This window comes from Oncorhynchus nerka, linkage group LG18 (genome assembly GCF_034236695.1).
Source record: "Oncorhynchus nerka isolate Pitt River linkage group LG18, Oner_Uvic_2.0, whole genome shotgun sequence".
NCBI classification, from domain to species: Eukaryota; Metazoa; Chordata; class Actinopteri; order Salmoniformes; family Salmonidae; genus Oncorhynchus; species Oncorhynchus nerka.
In genome coordinates, this window is record NC_088413.1 from 53,730,924 (window position 1) to 53,755,902 (window position 24,979).

Consider the following 24,979-nt stretch of genomic DNA (forward strand, 5'->3'; position numbering starts at 1 on the left):
GTATTGATGCAGCTCCGCGCACATCAGTCAAAAAATACATATTGAATGGACAATGTGTGTCGACCAGGTGCGACCAGGTGCAGTCAAAACATAATAACGCGCTCATGCTTTTAAAACAGAACGCACTAAAAGGTTTGGCATTAAAAATGTATCTCAATAATTAGCAGGGTAGCAATGTTGTATTACATATTTCAGACAAATTACAGGTCGAAATTTCTAATATTAAAAATAATATTAGAAAGTTTCAACTCATTATTAGTCTGAAACATATTGCGCATAATGTGTTTCTCTTCGAGAGAGAGTAGAGGGGGTTTATCTTAGGTGTTTGAAACAGCGGAATGGGGCGTAGTGGGGGTGGAGGGAGTAGAGGGGGTAGGAGGAGGCATGAAGGCTAAATAGGGCGGACACATAAAAACGGCAAGGGGCAATAGATGCATGATCAGTTGGAGAGTACGCATGTCCTCGCAGTGTTCCGCCCTCATGAACTTCTGGAGATAGGAACCCCGCTGCAAACATACGCTGCTTCATACATCTACGGCTTCGGTCTCCGGCCATCGTCTCGCCTCTTGTTTTTTTAGAGTGGTCGTTAAGGAATTAATGATCCGAAAGCACCACGGTACCTCTCCGTAAATTAATTCGGCGTTTGCAGTACATGCTTTACACCTGGACTTCAATTGCGTGTGGAGAGCTCACACTTTCTTTTGTCATATTTACTTTTCTCGAGGATACTACCTGTACCCCTACTGATGGTAAGCCACGCTCAACTTCATATCTGTAGCATGTTCGATAAATTGACATAACAATACATCTATCCAAGTACCGTACAGGATTAGGCTACGAAATTGCAGAAGGCTCAGACGGGCCACATTTAAAAACACATTTAAAGCCATTTACATGATTGAAATTGCAGAATTGAGAATGTTAGCCCATCAACAAAGTATCATGTTCGTAATACTGAACATTGAATGCATCCTATTGCATTTCATCGGATTACTGAAGCTACTTCATGAAAATAATTTGATCCGAAGGGAAATACATTGATTAAGGTATACCCTGACGCATACTAGGACAATGGTGTCAGAAAGTGTTTAACAAACGACTAATGAGGAACTTTTCTGTTAAAGAATGTTACGAATACTTACTTTTTGAGTTTTTAACTGTTGTAACTTGCATAAATATATTTTTTTTTGTGGTTGTTGACAAATTGGCTCTGGGTTAGACACCTGCACGAACAGTATTGTGCGCGTATTTCCTATTTTGTAACCGTTTGGAATGGCTACCTGCATGTTTTCATCAAAACATTTATCTCTAGGTTGTTACTGATTTGTCAGATTTTGGACTGAGTCCATATGTAGGCCTATAGTCGAAGCCTACTTTTATTGATTAGACACCCCTGGACAAAGATACACTGGTCTTCCATGCGTAAATTTAGCGACGTTCCTCAGTTCAATTAGGCTATTTTAAATTTCTCAAATGCAAAACTTATTTAAAAAATAAATAAATATGATTATCATTTCGATACCCAATGGTTATTTAAGAACAAATGCCTGGATTTAAAATGTAATGGAAACGTAGGACGAAGCAATGTAGGACCATTAAAAAAAATCTATACCGCTACTACAAACACATGGCTTACACACACAAATTCATAAAAGTCTATGTAGCCTATCGAATTCAGACGTTTTTGTAGAAAATATCATTAATACAATGAGGGACAGCAGGTTTACCGTAAATATTTACAGGACTACAGACTCAAGCTGACCTCTTCGACGCATGTAGCCTACCTTCGCACTGCTCAATCTGCATCCACTTACACTAGCCTATTCCAAATGTTTCAATCATTACATTACTCGTTTGTTTGAATTAATGATTTGATGACTAATGGCTCCACCAGAATTCCACAGTTTACAGCAAGTAATTCTAAGAGCGGATTTGGGCATGGAGCTGACAGTAAGAGTAAACGTATCTGTTCTTAATTTTGAGAAGTTGGCCTCTTTGCTAAGTACAAACAGACCGATGCTTAGGCCCATAGCTTAAAAAAGAAGAATAACAAACGAAAGGGATGAATACAAAATGTGATCATTAGCGGTTATAGATTTATCATTCAACGATGAACTATGAACCTGCCTTGGCACAAGCTTCAATAACTTTGCTGTCACATCAAACTGTTTCTTGGCCCTAAAGATATGGCCATTCACTTTCATTACAACTTCAATGGGGAAAACCACGAAATAATGTTTAATGAACTGATAAGAATGTTAAAATATAAAACACGAATTTGACAGATCAACTGATAATTATTGACTGTGATTGGAGACATAACTGGAAATATCCATTTGTTGTCTTAGAACTGTCTTCAAAACCATGTTGCTGCTGTTCTTGTACACAACTTGTCAGAAATGAGTAGAGCTATCAGGCTTTACTTTCAACCAAGTATACACCTACCCTATCGAGTGTACCATGGTTTTTAAAATGAATCTTAAAAAAATCCACTGTACAAAAAAGAAACATGGGATATGAATGCTTCTGTGAACTTAATGCCCCCCCCCCCCCCCCTCCTGTCAAATTCCTCAGGAAACACATCTAAAGGGCCATGTGCATAGTCTGATCACATTATCTCTGGTTAGAGGGAGAGAGAGAAAAAGAGAGGGGAGAGGAGTCAAATAAAGGCCTAGGGAGGAGGACTATGCCAGACCAGAGGAAGCAAACTGCCCAGGCTTAATTGCACCCTGGGCAACAATACATTCATTGCAAAATATGGCACTGTCCCTTGTTCGGTTCAAAACTCAGACTTGGAATTTTACGCTTTCTCCCGGACTGTCCCTCTCTGCTACTTTAGGCCTGCCTCACAGCTGATGAGCTGAATAACAACACAATAAAAGGGTTCAATCATATAGTTATTTATCCTTTTAGACACCCTCTTATACAGTGGTTATTACAATATAAGAGCAGAACAAGGAAGAAATGTGATGAGCTTCATTGTTGGTTACATCCCTATATGCTCTTTAGATCAGCTGGCACAGTCATTTTATTTTACATTTGACTCATTTAGCAGGCGCTCTTACCCAGAGCGAATTACAGGAGCAATTAGGGTTAAGTGTCTTGCTCAAGGGCACATCAACAGATGTTTCAATTAGTCGGATCAGGAATTGGAACCAGCAACCTTTCAGTTACTGGTCCAACGCCTTTAACTGCTAGGCTACCTGCCGTAGGTTGTCAACATACTTGGGGAATACACCGACTTAATACGTGGCTCTGTAAGAAGTTCTGTAGTCACTGTTTTGTTTTTAGCGGTCTGAATCGCTGTAATCATGGGAGAGGCCCTCTCGGCACAATGAGTGTTTGTTGTCAGAGATGCGCACACACACGTTATCCCTCCACCCCATGGGTAATAGAGCTGATCATTTTCAGAACCCTACTGCCTCTTCGCCGTGGTTCTCACGGGTTGGCAGACACACACACACACACCAGCCAGCACTCACACAACACAAGAACACAAGGTCGCACAAAGGTCAATGTCTAATTTTGTTACAAAAAAAGTGAAAAGATTTCCTTGATTACACGTACAGTGAGCCATGGAGGGAAAAAGATAAACACTGAGATATGAACCCGGACACACACACACACACACACACAGTGAGTGTGGACATGATGTTAATGTGCATCTTTGCTGTTGTAGCACTTGGTCCAGTTCCAGTGGAATGGGCTCCAAACTGATGACGAAATGCTCACAGAGTCGCTCTCACCCATTGAGTCGGAGTGTCTGCTCTGTGGTACTGTTTGCCCAGGCCCTATTTTACAAACACTCGTTAATTTTATTAGTGTGATTCAGTAATGTGTGTTTAAGCAAGAGATTCATTAGGGCCAAGTCCCTCTTGTTGTGATGTCATAGATCCACAGAATGGGCGTAAACCATCTACTGGACAGAACACTGTGTATAGAGGGATTGGAGAGAATTGTCTCAGTTCTAGAACTGCCTCACCGTGACAATCTGGAGTGAATTGTATTGGATAACACAATTCTTGTTGTTAATATACTGCAGTGGCAAATTCGTGTGAAGACTGGCTGGTCTGGAAAAACAAGGTTCTATTCAATTCAATAGATCTTTATCATCTCCGACGGGCTACTCTTGTGCAGCGTAAAAATACATGAACATACCGGTACATAAAAACATTCACACAGCAAATAATGCTTTTGACCAGGTTGGAAAACAAACCGCCAGGTGCAACAGACTCGTATCACACAGGTTTGAGACTACAGTATAAAAATGATCTTCAATGTACTGAAGATAAAGATAGTGTGTAGGTACATATAGTATGTCTAACTTACACTTTTGCAGGCAGGACAGGAGGACAGCATATAGAAAAGCATTAGTACTTGGCTGAGTCCATAGTGGTTGGCCTTGGGCCTATTGATGCCGATCTGGTCAAAGAGCAGAGCAACAGGCCTGTCATCAGCGGCTCCACATATCTCAGGACAACTGAGGAAAGGAGGGTGGGAGGACCGAGGGGGGGGTCTCTTTTTGATGGGTGCTCACACAGGTTGGGGGGGGGGCTTTTGGCCTCCTTTGTTGAGGCCATTGGGATGCAGATTAATTCACTACTAATCAATACAGAGCTATCATGAACCATCTGATAGCTGGCCTTAATGAGGGAGGACAAGAGAGGGTCCATCTACTCTGTCTGCCTGTCTGTGTTCTGCATAGGCATGGCAGTGTTTATGCTCTCTACAATGACTTGATCCTACTACCTCAAAAAACAGCAAGACAATATTGTTTTTCAATTAACAGACAAATTGCTTATGGAGTGTGGATGGGTGTTGTGGCTTGATCTCTTTAAAAATATGTCTGTTAAAGTCTGAAGATTATGGAGTAGAACATTTAAAAATCATATTGTTACATGAAGTGTTTTTGCTGTTTCATTTTCTGTTTTATTTCATTTGTGGTGTCTGAAAAGGCATCAAACTTCTGGGAACTGCTCTTAGTCGGTTTCCCTGCTCTGACTTGCCAGTTACAGAAAAGAGAACATTAGCGTAACCTTTTACCCCATGTGTCTGTGTGAAAATCCTTAAAGAGAGACTGGGTCACACACACACACACACACACACACACACACATACATACATACATGTTAAGTCAAAGCCAGAAGTACTTTCCTCTACGCTGGCTAGACTACAATGACTACAATGTCCCTTTTCTCTTCTGCAAATTTCAGGAACAGGGTCACTCCAACGCTCTCAAGCAGCCCCCCCAGCACCACGTAACATTTCCTTGAGGAACGCGTCCATTGCTGGCTCCCAACAAACATGGACTGTTTTCCCATGCTTTATTTTCTGTCGGTAAGTGGACCACGCTTATTCAATTCATGCCTTGTGACACCATTGCCACAGCTTTCTGCATTTCTCTCTTTTTCTCAGAACATTGATTTGAGGTTGGTCATATTTTTTAAAATATTAAATAACTCGATGGCACTAGTGAAAAGGAAAAGCGTCTAATCTCACTTTTACAGAGAAAATGTTGGTGGAATGTGCGGCACATGGTCCTTTGACTCCTTGGTTGGGTCAGACTTATGAGGGACTCGGCTACTTAACGAATTAAGACTGCTTTGACCCCAGGGTTGTTTCTCCTATGTGTCTAATCATAGTGGAAGAGGGAGAGAGGGAGGGTAACAATAATGGCCCCCAGATTCCATTAAAAAAGCTGTGTTTTTAACCAGCTGTTAACTCTTGGAGGATGTCGCCAGAGATAAACTGCATAGGGAAGATATCTGATCGGAGGCCATTTTACTGTAAACAAGCCAGACAGGACAATTATAACCAATTAGAGGACATTTACAGTGAGGACATTTACAGTGAGAACATTAGTCAAGGGTCCTGTGGGGTGGAGGTTATGTTAGAAAAAGGAGATTTAGGAAGGGTAGACAAATGTTGAATGGCACTTTATAACAGTCTCTCTTTCTATTCCCTCTCTCACACACTCCATGTCCTCTTTTAAACTCCCTCCCTCTACCAACCACTTGTTTATTTTTACTCTGTCTTTGCCTTCCCAGAGACATCATGATTCCTGGTAATCGAATGCTGATGGTCATTTTATTATGCCAAGTCCTGCTGGGAGAGAGCAACCATGCTAGTCTGATACCTGAGGAAGGGAAGAAGAAAGCCCCGGGCCTGCAGAGCCGGACTGCTGGTCAGAGCCATGAACTGCTGCGGGACTTTGAGGCCACGCTGCTGCACATGTTTGGGCTGCAGAGGCGACCGCGGCCCAGCCGCTCGGCCACCGTGCCACGCTACCTACTGGACCTCTACCGACTGCAGTCGGGTGAGGCCGAGGAGGCCGGTGCCCATGATGCCGCCTTTGAGTACCCAGAGAGGTCGGCTAGCCGCGCCAACACCGTGAGGGGCTTCCACCACGAAGGTAAAGAGAGAGTGAGTGGGTAAATGTCTGTCTGTACAGAGAGGCCCAGGCCTATGCCCCAAACCTAATCAATATATTGATCAGAAAGAGCGATCTGCATGGATTTTGAGTACATGTGGATATCCAGAGGTGATATAACCTTTCCTCTGGTAAGTATGGGAAAGGTGCATATTTCATAGAGTATACAGTTACAGTGCATGTCTATGACGTATGCCCCATTATAGAATCCATGTACAGAGCTCGGTATAGAAAATCTACTGTAAGTCAAGGTAATTGGCCAACCAGCACCTGAAACAGCAAATGGTTTGGAATGAAGCACTGCCTTCCCTAAAAAGTAATCTTGAACCATTTTTATTTTCTGGACATCAACAATCCATCTCCATTCAATAACATTCCAATCGTGATGGCAACAACACATATCTCCTAGAACTTATTTTTTTTAGCCTGGGTGTGGACCCGTAAGCAAAGAATCCCCCATCTCTCATCGAAAAAAAGAATGGGAAAATCCAACATTTCCTACACCACTTAAACATAAATGTAAGACATCCCCTCCCACCTTTAACATAAACTATGAAATCTAAGGATGTGGTCACAAAATGGTGGCCAAAGAGGGGGCAAGAATTCAGTCCGACAAGTTCCCCTACTCCTGAGAGAATCTGCGGTCCGACAAAGCCAGCCGTGTGTTTGGTTAGCAGCTCAAGGAAAAGCATACCATCATATTATTGAGTTACACTTCTCACCCCACCCAGCACAAGGGCTTAAAAAAAGCCCTTGACCAGCAGTAGTGTGCCTCTCTCTCATGTCTCCACCAGTTAAGATGGAGCTAGGGCCCTTTAAGAGGGACCTTCCTCCACATGCAATTATCTTTAATGCTACTCTGTAGCCTTCTAAATAAAGTCCCTCCTGCCAACAATGTGTGCACTGGGAGCAGAGCAGACATACTGGAGAACTCCGGAGAGCTGGAGTGAAAACTCTTTAACTTATCGTTAAAACCATAAGAAAAAAATCATACATTTCCACGTCAATTCACAACACAGAGTAATGGTTATATCTACCACAACTATATACCCATGAAAGTGCATCGACTACGGCATGTTTCCCTGTAAAGGTACACTACTGTTAAGTGCAGACACAAAATCCTCTCTGGAGATAGTTTTGAAGCACCACTTCTCTGTAAAGGAATGCCGCTTCACTAGGCGACCAGAACTGTCAATCAAATCATCTTGAGCTGCCTGCACGCTGACCACTCTCTCCTAAAAAAACATACTTTCAAGTTGATTAAATACCGTGACTTACCAAGACATTTAGTAGAAAGAAAAAAAAACATCTTCTGCTAGTAATCGACTCCTGTATTTTTGGAACGGGGGGGACTGATTCGTTTCCGTACTTCCAAGAACACAAACACTCGCATTTTTCATAGCTAGCTAGCAAGGGACAGAGAAAGAGGTGAGGGGCACAGTGTGTGTGTGTATATATATATATATATATATGCAGGTTGGCCACCAGGCAGACTGAGTCAGAACCGTGCACTAGGCCGATCTATCACCAATCAAAAGCTACAGGTCCGAAGTTTGCATATACCTTAGCCAAATACATTTAAACTGAGTTTTTGTCAAGCAAAGAGGCACTGAGTTTGAAGGTAGGCCTTGAAATACATCCACAGGTACACCTCCAATTGACTCAAATGATGTCAATTAGCCTATCAGAAGCTTCTAAAGCCATGACATTCCTTTATGGAATTGTCCAAGCATTTTAAAAGGCACAGTCAACTTAGTGTATGTAAACTTCTGACCCACTGGAATTGTGATACAGTGAATTAAGCGAAATAATCTGTAAACGATTGTTGGAAAAATGACTTGTGTCATGCACAAAGTAGATGTCCTAACCGACTTGCCAAAACTATAGTTTGTTAACAAGACATTTGTGGAGTGGTTGAAAAACGAGTTTTAATGACTCCAACCTAAGTGGATGTAAACTTCTGACTTCAACTGTGTATCTCGCAGTGAAATGATATATTTGGACATATCTTGGCTTGCAACTTTAGTAAAGCAGGGCCTATCATCAATGAATAGGCTAGGATACTCTACACACAACAGACCGGAGACTGAACACATTCTCTCATCATTAGCGACGAGAAAGAGCAGGTGAGCCAGCTGCACTGTGATTGAAATGTTCTTAAAGTTAAAGATCCTAATTTTGTTGAAATGTTTTAACATTGAAAATGTTCACGCTCCTTGGTTATCCACAGTTTGTGTAAGAGAGATCTGTTAGCATGGCTGCTAAGTGTATACTGACAACTATACAAGATGTAAGTGTAAAATGGATAGCTCAGTCCGAAAGAACAGTTTTAAAACAGGCTTCATGTAAAACTGAGGGAAAGAGAGGTAAACATGTAGGCTATTTATGTGCAACAAGGACCTTCCCATAACATATGTGGTTTAAGTATGTGCTCTAAATCAGATATTTGTCTTGTGTAATCCAGAGATCAAACACGGTGTGACAGTAGTCTAGTGTAGTGGATGGACGAGCAGGCAGAGCTGAAGGGCTGAAGAAGAACATGTCTGCCCTCAGGGGAGTAGGGATTAGTCTGCCTTAATGGGGCCTGTCTAACAGACTGTCTAACACGGCACAGCACCAAGGCCACTCAGGCACAAGGAGGCTCAGCCGCCTGTCTATGATGCAATGTGTGTGTGTGTGTGTGTGTTATCTTGAAGATCTGTTTCTACTGCTCTCTTTGGGTGTTTTGTTTCCCGCTGTCAAACTATGCTAATAACATGCTTAGAGACTTTTTTTGAGCTGGATAAATAAGCTCAAACTAAAGTTGTTTATTATATAAATTCCATTATATACCGCTTCAATTTAGTCCATTTTTTAGGATCACTACAAAGTAATAAGATACAGCTGAAGTCGGTAGTTTGCATACACCTTAGCCAAATACATTTCAACTCAGTTTTTCACAATTCCTGACATTTAATCCATGTAAAAATTCCCTGTCTTAGATCAGTTTGGATCACTGCTTTATTTTAAGAATGTGAAATGTCAGAATAATAGTAGAAATAATTATTTATTTCAGCTTTTATTTCTTTCATCACATTCCCAGTGGGTCAGAAGTTTACATACACTCAATTAGTGTTTGATAGCGTTGCCTTTAAATTGTTTAACTTGGGTCAAACATTTCGGGTAGCCTTCCACAAGCTTCCCACAATAACTTGGGTGAATTTTGGCCGATTCCTCCTGACAGAGCTTGTGTAACTGAGTCAGGTTTGTAGGCCTCCTTGCTCGCGCATGCTTTTCCAGTTCTGCCCACACATTTTCTATGGGATTGAGGTCAGGGCTTTGTGATGGCCACTCTAATACCTTGACTTTGTTGTCCTTAAGCCATTTTGCCACAACTTTGGAAGTATGCTTGGGGTCATTGTCCATTTGGAAGACCCATTTGCGACCAAGCTTTAACTTCCTGACTGCTGTCTTGAGATGTTGCTTCAATATATCCACATAATTTTCCATCCTCATGAAGCCATCTATTTTGTGAAGTGCACCAGTCCCTCCTGCAGCAAAGCACCCCTCACAACATGATGCTGCCACCCCCGTGCTTCACGGTTGGGATGGTGTTCTTAGGCTTGCAAGCCTCCCCCTTTTTCCTCCAAACATAACAATGGTCATTATAGCCAAACAGTTATATTTTTGTTTGATCAGACCAGAGGGTATTTCTACAAAATGTACGATCTTTGTCCCCATGGGCAGTTTCAAACCGTAGTCTGGCTTTTATATGCCGATTTTGGAGCAGTGGCTTCTTCCTTGCTGAGCGGCCTTTCAGGTTATGTCGATCTAGAACTCAATTTGCTGTGGATATAGATACTTTTTTAACTGTTTCCTCCAGCATCTTCACAAGGTCCTCTGCTGTTGTTCTGGGATTGATTTGCACATTCGCACCAAAGTACATTAATCTCCTTCCTGAGAGACAGAACGCGTCTCCTTCCTGAGTGGTATGATGGCTGCGTGGTCCCAAGGTGTTTATACTTGTGTACCATTGTTTGTACAGATGAACATGGTACCTTCAGGCGTTTGGAAATTGTTCCCAAGGATGAACCAGACTTGTGGAGGTCTACATATTTTTTTCTGGGGTCTTGGCTGATTTCTTTTGATTTTCCCATGATGTCAAGCGAAGAGGCACTGTGTTTGAAGGTAGGCCTTGAAATACATCAACAGGTACACCTCCAATTGACTCAAATGATGTCAATTAGCCTATCAGAAGCTTCTAAAGCCATGACATCATTTTATGGAATTGTCCAAGCTGTTTAATGGCACAGTTAACTTAGTGTATGTAAACTTCTGACCCACTGGAATTGTGATACAGTGAATTAAAAGTTAAATAATCTGTCTGTAAACAATTGTTGGAAAAATGACTTGTCGTGCACAATGTAGATGTCCTAACCTACTTGCCAAAACTATAGTTTGTTAATTAATAAGACATTTGTGGAGTGGTTGAAAACAAGTTTTAATGACTCCAATCTAAGTGTATGTAAACTTCCGACTTCAACTGTACTTATTCAAGGCACCAAGTTCAAGTTTACAATGACAGAGCTATGGAAGGAAAACTATGTGATAAGCTTAACATGTTAGTTTCACGTTGGGAGAAACTGTACAGGGAAAATGCAAAGACACCCCTTGAGGTTAAAGATGCAATTACCTTGAGCTATGGTAAAAAAACCTGTTTTTCAGGCCTCCACTTAGTCTTAGCTGCCCCACCACCAAAGGATTGTCTGTGGGAATCCGTAATGATTATTCATGATGAAAATGATAAATGTCCCCAGTTAACAAACTGCAAAGCCAATCAAAAAACACAGCAGGTTTTAATAATGCAAACCACCTGGGTAAGATTAAGGCCTCGGTGTGAAATAACAGGGCCAGATTGAGCAGAAAAATAGTAGACACAACATTCCTTTCCCAACAATGGTGATCTTGCCAGAAATCTGAAGACTTTGCATGGAATAGCTACCCTCTACTATGTTTATACTGTAGCTCCTGTACGTTAATCACCACCCTCTAAGTAATGCATGTTTCATCAAAGCGCTCAGAGAAAGGCATTGTGGGAAGTCCTGGAAGGTCCTTATGGATAGATAAGGAAGTATAGTTAAAGCATGTTACACTGACGATTGACAATTGACAGAAAGGGAACTGCTTTAAACAACCGGCGGTGTAATCGTTTTGGAGGGAACAAGTAAATAGTAATGAGGGAAGGGGGAAATTCAATATTTTCATATTTTACCATATTTGTCATGTAAGGTCCTTCCTTTGAGAGCTCACTTAGGTCAACAGTTTTTTCCTATTGAACTGGATTCTGAATTGAAGCAATCACTTCACTCAGTTCAAGGATGAACTCTTAAATCAAACCTATAGATGCTTTCATCAGAGTCAAGATGGCAGCTCGTACAGACTCCCTTGATAAAAGTGCTGACATTGACTGTGTCCGGTTTTCTTTCTCAGAGCACATGGAGCGGGTTCATCCGGGGGATCTTCAGACGAAAAATGGCGAGGACTCCCCGCTGCGCTTCCTCTTCAATCTCAGCAGCATCCCAGAGGACGAGCTGCTCTCGTCGGCCGAGCTGCGTCTGTTCCGGCAGGAGATCGATGAGGCCATTTCGGGGAGCGGGGGGGACAAGGAGGGGCTCCACCGGATAAACGTGTATGAGGTTCTGAAGCCCCCGCGGGCCGGGCAGCTAATCACGCGGCTCTTGGACACGCGGCTGGTTCGCCATAACGCCTCGCGCTGGGAGAGCTTTGACGTGAGCCCCGCCGTGCTGCGTTGGACACGGGAGCGCTTGCCCAACCACGGGCTGGCTGTGGAGGTCCAGCACCTCAACCAGACACCGCGCCACCAGGGCCGCCACGTGCGCATCAGCCGCTCACTGCACCAGGAACCCGGGGAGGACTGGGAGCAGCTACGCCCCCTGTTGGTCACCTTCGGCCACGACGGCAAGGGCCACCCGTTGACGCGCCGGGCCAAGCGCAGCCCAAAGCAGCGGGGGCGTAAGCGCAACCGCAACTGCCGCCGTCACGCGCTGTACGTGGACTTCAGCGACGTGGGCTGGAATGACTGGATAGTGGCGCCCCCAGGGTACCAGGCATACTACTGCCATGGGGAGTGCCCCTTCCCCCTGGCAGACCACCTGAACTCTACCAACCATGCCATCGTGCAGACGTTGGTGAACTCTGTGAACACCAACATTCCCAAAGCCTGCTGCGTGCCCACGGAGCTCAGTGCCATCTCCATGCTCTACCTGGACGAACACGACAAGGTGGTCCTAAAAAACTACCAGGAAATGGTAGTGGAAGGGTGCGGTTGCCGCTAACACTGACTATGGGCAACTTTAGGCAGGCAGCACAGACGCTAAGAAAAGACCCCACTTTACTCCCAAAAATGTTCACTTGGACCTTTTATTTATAACTTTTATGTTGCCATGTATGTTTGTCTAATTTTTTGGTTTCCTTGACAATATGATCATATATTTTGACAAAATATATATATATATATATTTATATCTACATATAAAAGTGAGTCCATATTTTAAACATAAATAAAAAGCTGTACAACTTTTCATAATGTATATTAGATTGTATAAGGTTTTTAAAATGAGAAAATAGTATAAAAAAAAATAAAAATAAAGTTTATTTACTGGTAATATTTATTGCGTTTTATTATACATTTAAAATAAAAAAATTCAACACAAATTGCCTTCCAATATTACATTTGAGCAGATCACAAGAAGCTCAAATTGTGTACTTAAAAAGAGCACTGTGTGAAATTATCACAGCACTGATTTGTTATGAATCAATCGAAGTAATCAGAAATGTGCATTGATTTTAATTCACCTCTTTACATAGATCTTTAAACCAATGATTTTATTAGATAAGTCCCTTGAGTAAGAATTCGATTTTTTTTTAATGTATAACTAAAAATCTATCAGATAATATGGGTTGTGAAAAATGAAAAGTTGACAGCAAAGGTCCATGACTGTTTTATGAGTTTGTATTAACACGTTTGGGTCTGATACTTTTGAAAATGTACTCAAGTAATTGTTGCAATTCATTATAACAGAGGAATCTTTCTGATGCTCTGTCTCTCCCAAATAAAATGTTCGGTCTGGCATTATCCAACTTGGATTGATTCACACTTGAGTAAAGGACTTTAGTCATTTCTCAACATAGCTGTTTTGTTAGATGATCAACCTTTGCCATTTATAAGCATAAAGAATAATGTAACAATTAGAGACCAAATAGACCTAGGCATGGGATACTTGGATAGGCTACACCATGCTCAAACTTCACTTTTATGTCAATTAGTTTAACATGTGGGGTGGTTTGACACTCGCTAATCCAATTGCCATCTGGGCGGATAGTTGAAATTGATTGTTGGAGACAGTTGAGAAGTGATCCAAATGTTTCCGACGGTTTAGCGTTCGGGGCACGACTGTGGATGATGGGTCATACACTGACACATGGCGATACCCGTTCTCAGAAGAATCAAAGGTTAGACCGTCTGTCTCCATCCTTTGTCTTCGGCGGCTCATGCCGACAGAATAAAGACGCCCGTCTCCAACTTGTGCCCCATTAGACAATGCACTTCTACATCACTTATTTACAATCGGACGACTGCACCAAATTATGTGATACGGTTTGGAGAGGGGAGTCCTTTGAACTTTTCAGGACATTACACTGTATGTAGTATTTCCCCCCCCCCATGTGCCTGCACAAGCTTTGTATAGGCTAGGGGACATGTCGTAAGATAAATACATTAGGCATTATTGGAGAAATTATATTTTTCATCTTACCTTGGAAATGTTTTAGGCCTGCGTGCTTGGAAAGAGTAGAAGGCATACTTTTCTTCCCCCAATGCACAACAAACTCATAAAAAGCAATGTCTCCAATCCGCACCAAATGCATCACCACAGGAGTCACACAAACCCAAACAAGCCTTTTTGCCATGGTTGAGGTCAGCCGGTTGTTTCTGAAGGGTTTGACCTAAAAAAAAATCGAAGGATTTTCAATTAACCTCCCAATTGCTAAAGTAATGCAAATGAATGTGCCAATATTTTGGGTTTACTCAATTAAGCATTTTAAATCACAGGTTGACGGGTGGAATTATATGGTAGACCTGTCTATATTCCAATGGAATGTGTGTGGCATGGTTTTGTTGGTGTTATTTAGTCTTTCTATCTTAGACCATGATTTCTGCTCACCTCAGAGAAGTTTACCACAGTCAACCTCAGGCTCGCAGACAGCTGTTGGGCTTGACTTTGATGCTCGCATATCAGGCGTAGCCTCGTCAAAAAGAGAGGCTGAAAATAATTTCATTTTGAAGTGGCTGAAGGCAGAGGGGAGTTCTTCTTTTTAGCAGCTTGACAGCGCAGTTACACACATTTCAACTGATCTCCTGAGTTTAGATAACATCAGCAACTTATGGTAATTGTCTGCCTGGTCATTATCCCACCTACACTGTTAAAATTAAGTGCTTTGTAACACCAAAACTTGTGGCAACTGAGCTGCCACCAACTTGAAGGAGATGAAACCTGAACTGCTGGAGTATTGAAACACATCATCCTGAGATGTTTCGAAACATTACATGGTGTGTTGTAACACCACAAAATCATCAAGTGTTGTGTAACACCTTGCTAGGGACTGGGAGCACTAACAGAAAAGATTGAAAACATTATTTTGGTTATTCAAGTCCTGTTTAGTGCAGAATTAGATACCTTCTCTTTTGGTGTTGTTTTTCTCTCTTTAAAGCTTCGAAACACCATTATGTTGTTTTGAATTCTGTCTAGTGCAGAATTTGATCCCTTTTTCTTAAGTGTCATAATGTATACCATTGTTTTATGTATTTTATAAGTGGACATTTTACATCATTTTGTCAGGCATTGTCAAACAGTTTTCAAACCACCAGCACGTGTACTGTAAAAATGTAAGATTCTTACCTTACCTCTTCTCTTAATAACCATGACATTCTGTGGGAATTCTCTGCTGTGCTCATTGAATGTCAATTTGGCTAACGGTTTTGATATTCATTCATTATGATCCATTACACGTCATGGCACAACAAGCTTAATACTAATATATAAATATAATTTTCTATCTTCAAACTTCATATACTGTGTGAAAAAATCATAAAGTCCAATTTTGGGGAATTACCCACAATCCTCTAAAAACAGAGTCACTTGGAAAGATAGGAAATGCAAGGTAATTAAAACCAAATCACTACATTTTCTCTCTTCGGTTATCCTCATGAAAGATACTTACATTTTGAGCAACATATTCAGTTGGATTTATTCTTACATTAATTTGGTCAAATTGAATTAACAAATAGTTTAAGCATATTTTAAAGATATTTTGAAACTTTATTGAGACAGTTCTGAAATGACAGAGGGGATACAGATAGGTGGGAGAAACAGATTGAAGAGTTGGAGAGGGGAATTGAACCCCGGTCTTCAGTGGGGAGAGGGGGGGACTAAGCCAGGTGAGTTATCGCTAGACCACAGGCTCTGGACTACTTGCATTCATTTTGATTAAGTATATGTTGTTGTTGTTTTGTCAGTTTCAATTCAACCCATAATAATTTCTTGCTGTGTGGTTGAGTGGGTAAAATTCCAACGAAATGTACCATCTTATTGCCCCCCTGTTTCCAATCTGTCTAAATAAAGCGTTGAAAAAATGAAGGTGGAATTCCACAAAAAATATTCTCCATAGTCCCTTATCAATAAATATTTAGGCTATAACCCATTTGCATTTATAAATCATTGATTGTATGATTGTGTTTTGATGCTGCCTTTTACATGCACTGAAACTCCAAAAAGGGTTTTCACAACAATCTCTTAAAAACACAGATATTCAGGTTGAAGAACCACTTTGGGTGTTTCAGAGTACTTAATTTCTCTTTTAAAACACATTCTGTGTATTAGAATGCTTACATTGGGTTTCACAGGAGGTTGGTGTCACCTTAATTGGGGGGGACAGCCTCGTGGCAATGGCTGGAGTGGAATCAGTAGAATGGTATCAAATATATCAAACACATGGTTTGATGCCATTCCATTTGCTCCATTCCAGCCATTATTATGAGCTGTCCTCCCCTCAGTAGCCTCCTGTGTTGGGTTTACAGCCAAACACCAGAGCTCAGCTTTTCAACTTTTCATGACACAATCATGGTATTTTAAGACTTTCTATTTGTATTGTGTATAGCCTACCTTCCACAAAGACTACGCATGTTTATGAAAATGCCTGGAAAGCAACGTATTATGTAATGAGCCAATAGTCAACAACCTACTATTAACTTCAAGGCCAATGTAGGATCTTCAAAGTCTGAACTGGGGAGGGGTTATTCAAATGGCATATTGAGAAACTATTTTAAGATGACTCATCAGTTGTAATGGTTGTGCATACATTCTAATGCAGACGATATATTACTTTTGACTTTTTCTGGATTTACAAAATGAATATTTATTTTAGAGAACAGATTCCTTCAGGGTTCTTTGTCATGCATTCTGATGTGATGCAAGAGGCCATTCTCACAAAATTGCAGGTGAGTCATTACATACCGAGTCTGTTGACAAGGGACAACACATTTCCTGGTTGACCTCTTCAAAAAGCTTTTAATTCGGACCTTCTGCAGTAAAAGTTGAGCGTTTATCAACGATAAACTGTCCTTCAAGAATATGGAAAGATAATCTCACTTCGCTTGGCCTTACTGGGTGCTCCATATCCTTATCATTCCAATCTCTTCCTCAAAGTTCATGGAGATAATTGTCTATAAATCAGAGATCCCCAGGTTAGACATTTAGACAAAACATAGGCCTATCAGTCTTGCTTTCCAAGAAGACACGGTTTATATTGCTGACAAGCCCTCTGCAGTAGCCTCGCTTTTTAAATAGCTATAACAGGTAGGCTACTAGGCTAATGGGATTACGTTGTAGTATTCTTAAGGCCCTACACACGACCGAACAAAAAAAACATTATCATCACTGAAATGTATCAGGGCAGCAGACCACCAAGGCAGACATTCCTATTCTGAACCCTGGGCTATAGCTACAGCTTTCTGTTTAGTTTCTATTGCTTTGAGGCAGTAAACACTACATTTCACAGCTGATAAAGGAAGGCTAGCCTTTTGTTTGTGGACAGAATACATGTAGGGCCCACCAATGTTCTTATGGACAGAGAGCTTATGGACAATGCTCTCGCTCTTTCTTTCCTTCTCTCTTCTTCTACCTCCCCTTAATATTACCAGATTCCAATGGCAGCCATTGGGCACATGGCCTCGCTGGACTTAAGTCCTTCGATTGGTTTGAAAGCGGTCATTTCAGATTAAAGGGGGGTGCGTCCCTACGCTAGAATGAGATCTTAAAAGCCACTGTTAGAACTGGGCGTCGCCCTGTCGCCTGTTCCATGGTGCATCTTTGCCCTGCATCACGCCCCCCCCTCATCTACCAGGGATTGGGTGGGGGTGCAGGAGGATTGGGTGAGGGTGGAGGAGGATTGGATGGAGGAGGATTGGGTGGGGGAGTGATGAGAGCTGATGTCAGTGCAGCTGGAGGTCAGGGCCTCTCGTTTCACTCTCCCACTCATGGAATGGTAAAACACGCACACACACACCGAGCTGAGGGGGTTGAAACACTAGATCGTGACCATTGCCCATCTGTAGGGGTTATCTGTGTCACACACTACCCCTCACCCCTGCCTGTAACTCATCTCCACTTATCAAACACCTCTGCTCTGACACATGGTACCAGGACAGGCCCTTGTACGCTGAGGGTATGAAACTGTCATCAAGGGAATAAACTGGCCTCAGGGTCATCTGCAACACACACACTCTCAGAGGAGTGGAAAAAGTTGAGTCCTTCACTGGCAACTCTGGTGTCAATGGTTACTGTAACGTAAAGAAAAATACAATTCCCATTTTCTTTGTTATTTCCTTCACTTGTCTATCAGATATTTCACCTTAACAACTGTTCTGAAACACAGCACGGGGGAAAAACACATACAGTGATTAAAGCACACCAGGTCTTAACGACAGTCTTCTCACTAATACACACTGAGAGGGGGATTTTAGTGGAAATTTCCACTTGGTGAAGAAACAACCGACAGGTTTTTAAATTGAAAGTGCCGGTGTCGCTGTGTGGACGGAATGACTCTTTTGTTGGGTGAGTCTGCAGTCTAATTTTCGGCAGGGCAGGGTGTCCCTATGCTAGGCCCCAGCCCTATGCATTTTCATTAGATATGCCTAATGAAAAAATGGCCGCTGGACAGCCCAGACCCCCAACTGTCTCCTGGCCTGTAGTTAAGGCAGTGGCCCAGCTCCCATCTCCTCTCTACCTACAGGTGTGTTTCTAAAGATGAACAGATAGATGACAATATTGATTTCACCTATAAACTTGCTTGAAAATCTGTGATCATGAAGGAAAGGAGATGAAGGTGGTAGACTCAGGTTTTGCCACCCCTCTTCCTTCAGTATTCCTGTGGCAGGAAGTTTACCAAAAGCTATGTTGCACTATAAGTATCACTCAGCGCAAAGTGAGTCCACCAACGCCCTAGCTAACTGTTGCAAACTGGTCTGTTGTAAACACACTCACTTTAAAGAGACAAAGCAACTCTCAAAGCTGAAGGGCTCTAACCCATCTGCCACCACCCACTTCAATGGACTAATCCACTTTTCAGACATAGGTCAGGTTCATAGTCAGACATGCAACCTCATCCACTGACATAATGGTGTTTACATCGGAGCAGTTTCCCTTTGTGAATTAGGTTACTAGACTTTTCTCATTCAGATCGCCTAAACATAGGGAAACAGAGCTAGGTTCTGAGATACAACTCGACCGAGGGCGGCCTGCCTGTGTTGGACCTGAGTGTTTATTTGATAACAGACTCCCTCTATGTTGGTACGTAGGGCCTTTGTGTGGGTCCTCAGAGAGGCAGTTGGATTATGCCCGGGGTTTTTGTGGGCTACAGTTTGAAAGCAACAACGTGAAACAGGAGCTGTAATGCGACCTTGAGGCAATTAGGCTAACAATAGGCCCGTTTTTTCTTCCACCTGTTTTATGCTGCTAAACACTATTTAAGGGGGGAAATACGAGGAGAAACGTTAGCATTTTTTGGATCAGTAGAGAAAATAAACTCATGTAATGGATGAAATCAGCCATACTTGTAGTTTTTGGGGTGTAATCATGGAGGGGCACAGCATATGTCAGGCAAAATAGTTTTTGGGCTGTGCACTCTTTTGAAGTTGTATCACCTTGTTTTTTTAAAAAGTGGGGCAGTTGGAAGTTGAGGGGGGGACATGAGGTTAATGGAAACCATTTTGTCGGAGTGCAGTCGTCCCTTTCCCATGTTTGCAGACTTACATAGAGGGGTAGCTAGAGGGGGGAGAGGGAGGGAGAGACCGGCACCTCCCCACCTTCCTCCCTCCCTCCCTTTCGCTGCCGTATTCTTCCCTGAATGGAGTGTGTCCACCGGATCTGCCTGGGATGAAATGTCATATCTCAGACTGATCTTTATCTCTTAATCGCTTCCTTTGTCTCCCATGATTCCCCAGACCCTCCCTTGCTTCCCTCCACGGACCAAGGCCTTTGATGTGTCAGACACGGTTAGGGACGCTGGGGGTGTGTGTGTGTGCGGGGGGGGGGGGGGGGGGGTCTGGCTCTTCTCTAGACTGAACTAAACGAGAGCTGCAGGAGTTATCAAGATGCACCAGTGGAGGACACTATTTGTAGAGGGCTGGTGTGTTATAGAGGATGTTGCAGTGTTTCCAGGGTGGTTTTTAAAGAGAGTGTGTGTGTGTGTGTGTGTTTAAAATGAACAACCAGCCCGTAGGGTTGAACTCAGATGATGGTGGGTTGGCCTCATTTCCCATCTCTATCAGCCACAAACAGATAGTTGTTGTGGTGTCAGAGCCAGCCAAATATGAATTCTACACAGAGAGGGGAAAATGGATTGAAAATACACAATAAGAGAAGAAAAAAATTCCTAGGAAGCTTTTGGATCCAGGCTCTGGCCTGGTTTTTTAAATGCAGCTGGACTGAAGATGGGGGGGTACTAAAGACGTGAGTGTAGAGAGAGGTCAGAGTGTGCAGTTCTGCAGTTGCACAATATGGAAGAAAGAAGGGAGTGAAAGAAAGAAAGGAATAGGTAGAATGGAAAAGGATGAGTGAACAACATGGAGTGGAGAAGGGACAAGGGACAGTATAGAAATGGCAATGGACAAGGGAGAGAACAGAGGTGGAGAGAGGAAGGAGTAGAAGGAGGGGTAAAGAGAGAGCATGAGTGAGGGAACCCAGCCAGGCCTTTTGGGTTTCATTCTGAGCGACTGGAGTATGGCTGCTTCAGGATCATAAAAAATGTGCTGCTGCTTTCCATGGGGGAAGTTGTGGTTCTCTCTGTACTGAAAAACATCACCACAGCATGATGCTGCCACCCCCATGCTTCACCGTAGGGATGGTGCCAGGTTTCCTCCAGACATGACGCTTGTCAGTCAGGCCAAAGAGTTCAATCTTGGTTTCATCAGACCAGAGAATCTTGCTGTCATGTGTCTTTTTACTGAGGAGTGGCTTCCGTCTGGCAACTCTACTGTAAAGGCCCGATTGGTGGAGTGCTGCAGAGATGGTTGTCCTTCTGGAAGGTTCTCCCATCTCAACAGAGGAAGTCTTGGGCTCTGTCAGAGGGACCATCAGGTTTTTGATCACCTCCCTGACCAATACCCTTCTCCCCCGATTGCCCAGTTTGGCCCGGTGGCTAGCTCTAGGAAGAGTCTTGGTGGTTCCAAACTTCTTTAATTTAAGAATGATGGAGGCCACTGTGTTCTTGGGGACCTTCAATGATTTGGCCAGGTCGCAATTGTAAATGAGAACTTGTTCTCAACTTGCCTACCTGGTTAAATAAAGGTGAAATAAAAAATAAACAAAATAAAAAAAAATGATGCAGACAAGTTTTGGTACACTTCCCCAGATCTGTGCCTCAACACAATCCCGTCTAAAATCAAATCAAATTTGATTAGTCACATGTGCCGAATACATTTCACCTTACAGTGAAATGCTTACTTACGAGCCCCTAACCAACAGTGCAGTTTCAAAAAAATGCAGATAAGAATAAGAGATAATGTAATGATAAGTCTCGGCGCTCTACGGACAATTCCTTCAACCTCTTGGCTCGTTTTTTGCTCTTATATGCACTGTCAACTGTGGGACCTTATATAGACAGGTATGGGGCATTCCAAATCATATCCAATCAATTGAATTTACCACAGGTAGACTCCAATCAAGTTATAGAAACATCTCAAGGATGATCAACGGAAACAGGATGCACCTGAGCTCAATTTCGAGTCTCATAGCAAAGGGTCTGAATACTTATGTAAATAAGGTATTTCTGTAAAAAAAAAAAAATGCTCAAATTGACAAAAAAGCGTTTTCGTTTTGTCATTATGGGGTATTATGTGGTGATTGCTGAGGAAAAAATTTATTTAATCAATTTTAGAATAAGGCTGTAATATAACAAAATGTGGAAAACGTCAAGGGGTCTTAATACTTTCCGAATACACTGTAAAAGATACATAAGTTGTATCAGGGACAATTGTTCTCATGTTGACTCGTGTGATGGTCACAACATTAAATGTAAAGCCAAAGCTAGCAGGGGTACATTATGTGCCCCCTCTGCTGGTGGGATACAACATGACACTGTATGTGTCTGGCCACACACACACACACACACACACACACACACACACACACACACACACGTCATACACACAGTAAGCTAACATAGCAGGCGTAAAAGAAAAGCCTGAGCGGTGTTTCTTTCTTTCTGGTCATGATGAGAAAAAACAAAGGAGGAGGTTCTCTTCTGCACTGTTCAACCAATCCAGTATGTGTGGAGGAGGAGTTCAACTGGAGTGTTGTGTCACAGGTTCTCTTTCCATTTCCCCTGAAAACCGGATGCATCCGGTTGTTTCCACCCCTCTGAAGGTGCACACACAGGGACGGTTTGCAACTGCTGGTGAGGCAGCAGGTAACCTAGCGGTTAGAGCGTTGAGCCAGTAACCAAAATGTTGCTGGTCCGAATCGCTGAGCTGACAAGGTGAAAGATCTGTCTATGTGCCCTTGAGCAAGGCACTTAGTCCCAATTTCTCCAGGGTCGGCGTTAATAATGGCTGATCCTGGCCGTGACCCCACTCTGAGGGTCTCAGCGGGATTTGAGATATGCAAAAAACATATTTCCAATTCACATGTGTATGAATGCACGCGCAAAATAGTACAAAAGTAAGCACCCACAATGTGTAAAATGTCAACAATAACATATTTCTCTGTGGTCAGACCACCCAGCAACTGCTTGAATAGCTTGACAAAGATAGGAGACCTGACTCAGAGTAAGAGGTTTGAACTTTGCCAAAAGCAACATTGTTCGTTTCGCAGGGAGTGATGCAACGCAAGGGCCTTGCCACCTGGAGATGGAGGTTGAAGGGTGAAGGCTGGAGGGGTGGAAAAAGAATAACAACATTAGCCTCAGAAAAAAAAGTCACCACAAAAACTGATCCATCAACACCACATAAAACCTAATGGCTGTTATGCTGACTATTACCATCTCCTTTCTGATTATGACATTTATAAACCCTGGATTTTCAAATTGTGGAGAGACATTGTTTCATCCACCAGTGTATCAGTGTGTGTATTTGTACATGTACGACTAGCATAGTGAAAATAAACCTGCACTTTCCCCCAGATTATTCCTAAGCTTGAACAAACGTTGACACTCCCTCCATTGCAAGGTTTTGTCAAGAGGCTGCTTGTTGCTTTTGGCATGGACATACACAACTGTATACATTCAGCCATGAACATTAGGGTGAGATCATGAACATATGGGCCAGCATTGAAGCTTGGGGTACACCCTGGCTATGTTAGCGAATGCTAGTCATGTATAAATACTATTACCCCTCCCTGTGAGGTAAACATGTCCACACAGTGAAGACAAATCAAAAACGGGAATGACAATGGAATTAATATGAAATATTGCATGGCAGTTCTGTTATAATTTTAATGGTTGTTGTCCAGTTCTCATGATCTGGATTCGTGTTTAATAGATGAGTATGTTCAGCTTTACATTTGACTAGTAGTTAGCCATGTCCAGCCAACTCAGCCAACATCCCAGTGAAAGTGAAAAGTATCCCAGTGGAAGTGAAAAATGCCCGTCTAACTGGTATCAAGCACATTCGAGATTTCGATCTCTATTCTGTATCCCTCACTAATGGAATCATTAGTGATAAGTGTAAGAGTTGGGGAGGTTGTGTCAGTATCGTTGCATTCTTCTCTGTGTTACTCACTTTGTGATGTTTGTTTTTCCTGTGAGTGAATACTTCCTCTGGGGCCAGCAAAAAGTTGAAGAGTGGAAAAAACAGCAACACAAACTTTCAATTAAACCATTCCATCTTGTAATAAAACAAATTACAAAAAATTGAGAGCCAGACCAAACAAACAAGGCCGTTACCGTAGTAACGGAAGAGACCTGCTGAGGTGTTGCCCTCAGGATTTGAGGGGATGGGTACGATCCAGGTGTGAGGTTGTGACCTTTTTTACGTGCTACTGGCACTGCCTCGGCACGCAGGATTACAGGCACTATGCCTATGAGTTGGGTAAAGTTTAGGCATAAGGCTGGGGAGGTCTATCACTTTGAGGATAGAGGGCCTCTTTTGTCTTTTGTTTTGTTCTAATGTGCCTTAACAACATTAGGAGGGAAATTAAAAGAATAGCAACTTAATGAAGACCAGACTGGCAATCCCAATGGATTGGAGTCTTCCACTGGATACACTGAGGGTGTGTCGCCTACTGTCATTCATTTGTCCAGTGGTAAGGATGTGTGCACCTGGGAGCAGTTCTCTCATGTTGCTCTTTAAAAAAAAAGAATTACATTTTATTTAAAATTTTTGTTGAATATGACCCCTTTTTCTCCCCAATTTCATGGTATCCAATTGTTTTAGTAGCTACTATCTTGTCTCATCGCTACAACTCCCGTACGGGCTCGGGAGAGACGAAGGTTGAAAGTCATGCTTCCTCCGATACACAACCCAACCAAGCCGCACTGCTTCTTAACACAGCACGCATCCAACCCAGAAGCCAGCTGCACCAATGTGCCAGAGGAAACACCGTGCACCTGGCAACCTAGGTTAGCATGCACTGCACCCAGCCCACCACAGGAGTCGCTGGTGCACGATGAGACAAGGACATCCCTACCGGCCAAGCACTCCCTAACCCGGACGACGCTAGACCAATTGTGCATCGCCCCACGGACCTCCCGGTCGCAGCCGGTTACGACAGAGCCTGGGCGCAAACCCAGAGTCTCTGATGGCACAGCTGGTGCTGCAGTACAGCACCCTTAACCACTGCCCCACCCAGGAGGCCATGTTGCTCTTTTTTGACGAACCGTACAAGCCAACTCTCTTACCAGTTCGCTGTCAGGGTTTTAGTGGTGGGAAGATAGAGAAAGACAGGGCATGTTGGAAAGAGGAGGGGGAGAAGACAGCCTTTATAACCAAGTGTTTAC

The 24,979-nt window shown here is 42.7% G+C and overlaps 1 protein-coding gene across 1 annotated transcript; it reads left to right on the forward strand.

Moving 5' to 3' along the window:
- The first annotated feature begins 419 nt into the window (after positions 1-419).
- LOC115146089 (bone morphogenetic protein 4-like) lies at positions 420-13,565 on the forward strand. Its single transcript, XM_029687888.2, has 4 exons — positions 420-749; positions 5,214-5,337; positions 6,048-6,412; positions 11,900-13,565. The coding sequence occupies exons 1-4, from the start codon at positions 653-655 to the stop codon at positions 12,763-12,765; spliced, it is 1,452 nt and encodes a 483-aa protein (XP_029543748.1). The 5' UTR covers positions 420-652; the 3' UTR covers positions 12,766-13,565.
- The last annotated feature ends 11,414 nt before the right edge of the window (positions 13,566-24,979 follow it).

Coding starts and splice junctions, on each gene's coding strand:
- LOC115146089 (XM_029687888.2), top strand. CDS start 653: ATGCTTTACACCTGGACTTCAATTGCGTGTGGAGAGCTCACACTTTCT. Junction 5,338..6,047: donor CCATGCTTTATTTTCTGTCG/GTAAGTGGACCA, acceptor TTGCCTTCCCAG/AGACATCATGATTCCTGGTA. Junction 6,413..11,899: donor GAGGGGCTTCCACCACGAAG/GTAAAGAGAGAG, acceptor TTTCTTTCTCAG/AGCACATGGAGCGGGTTCAT.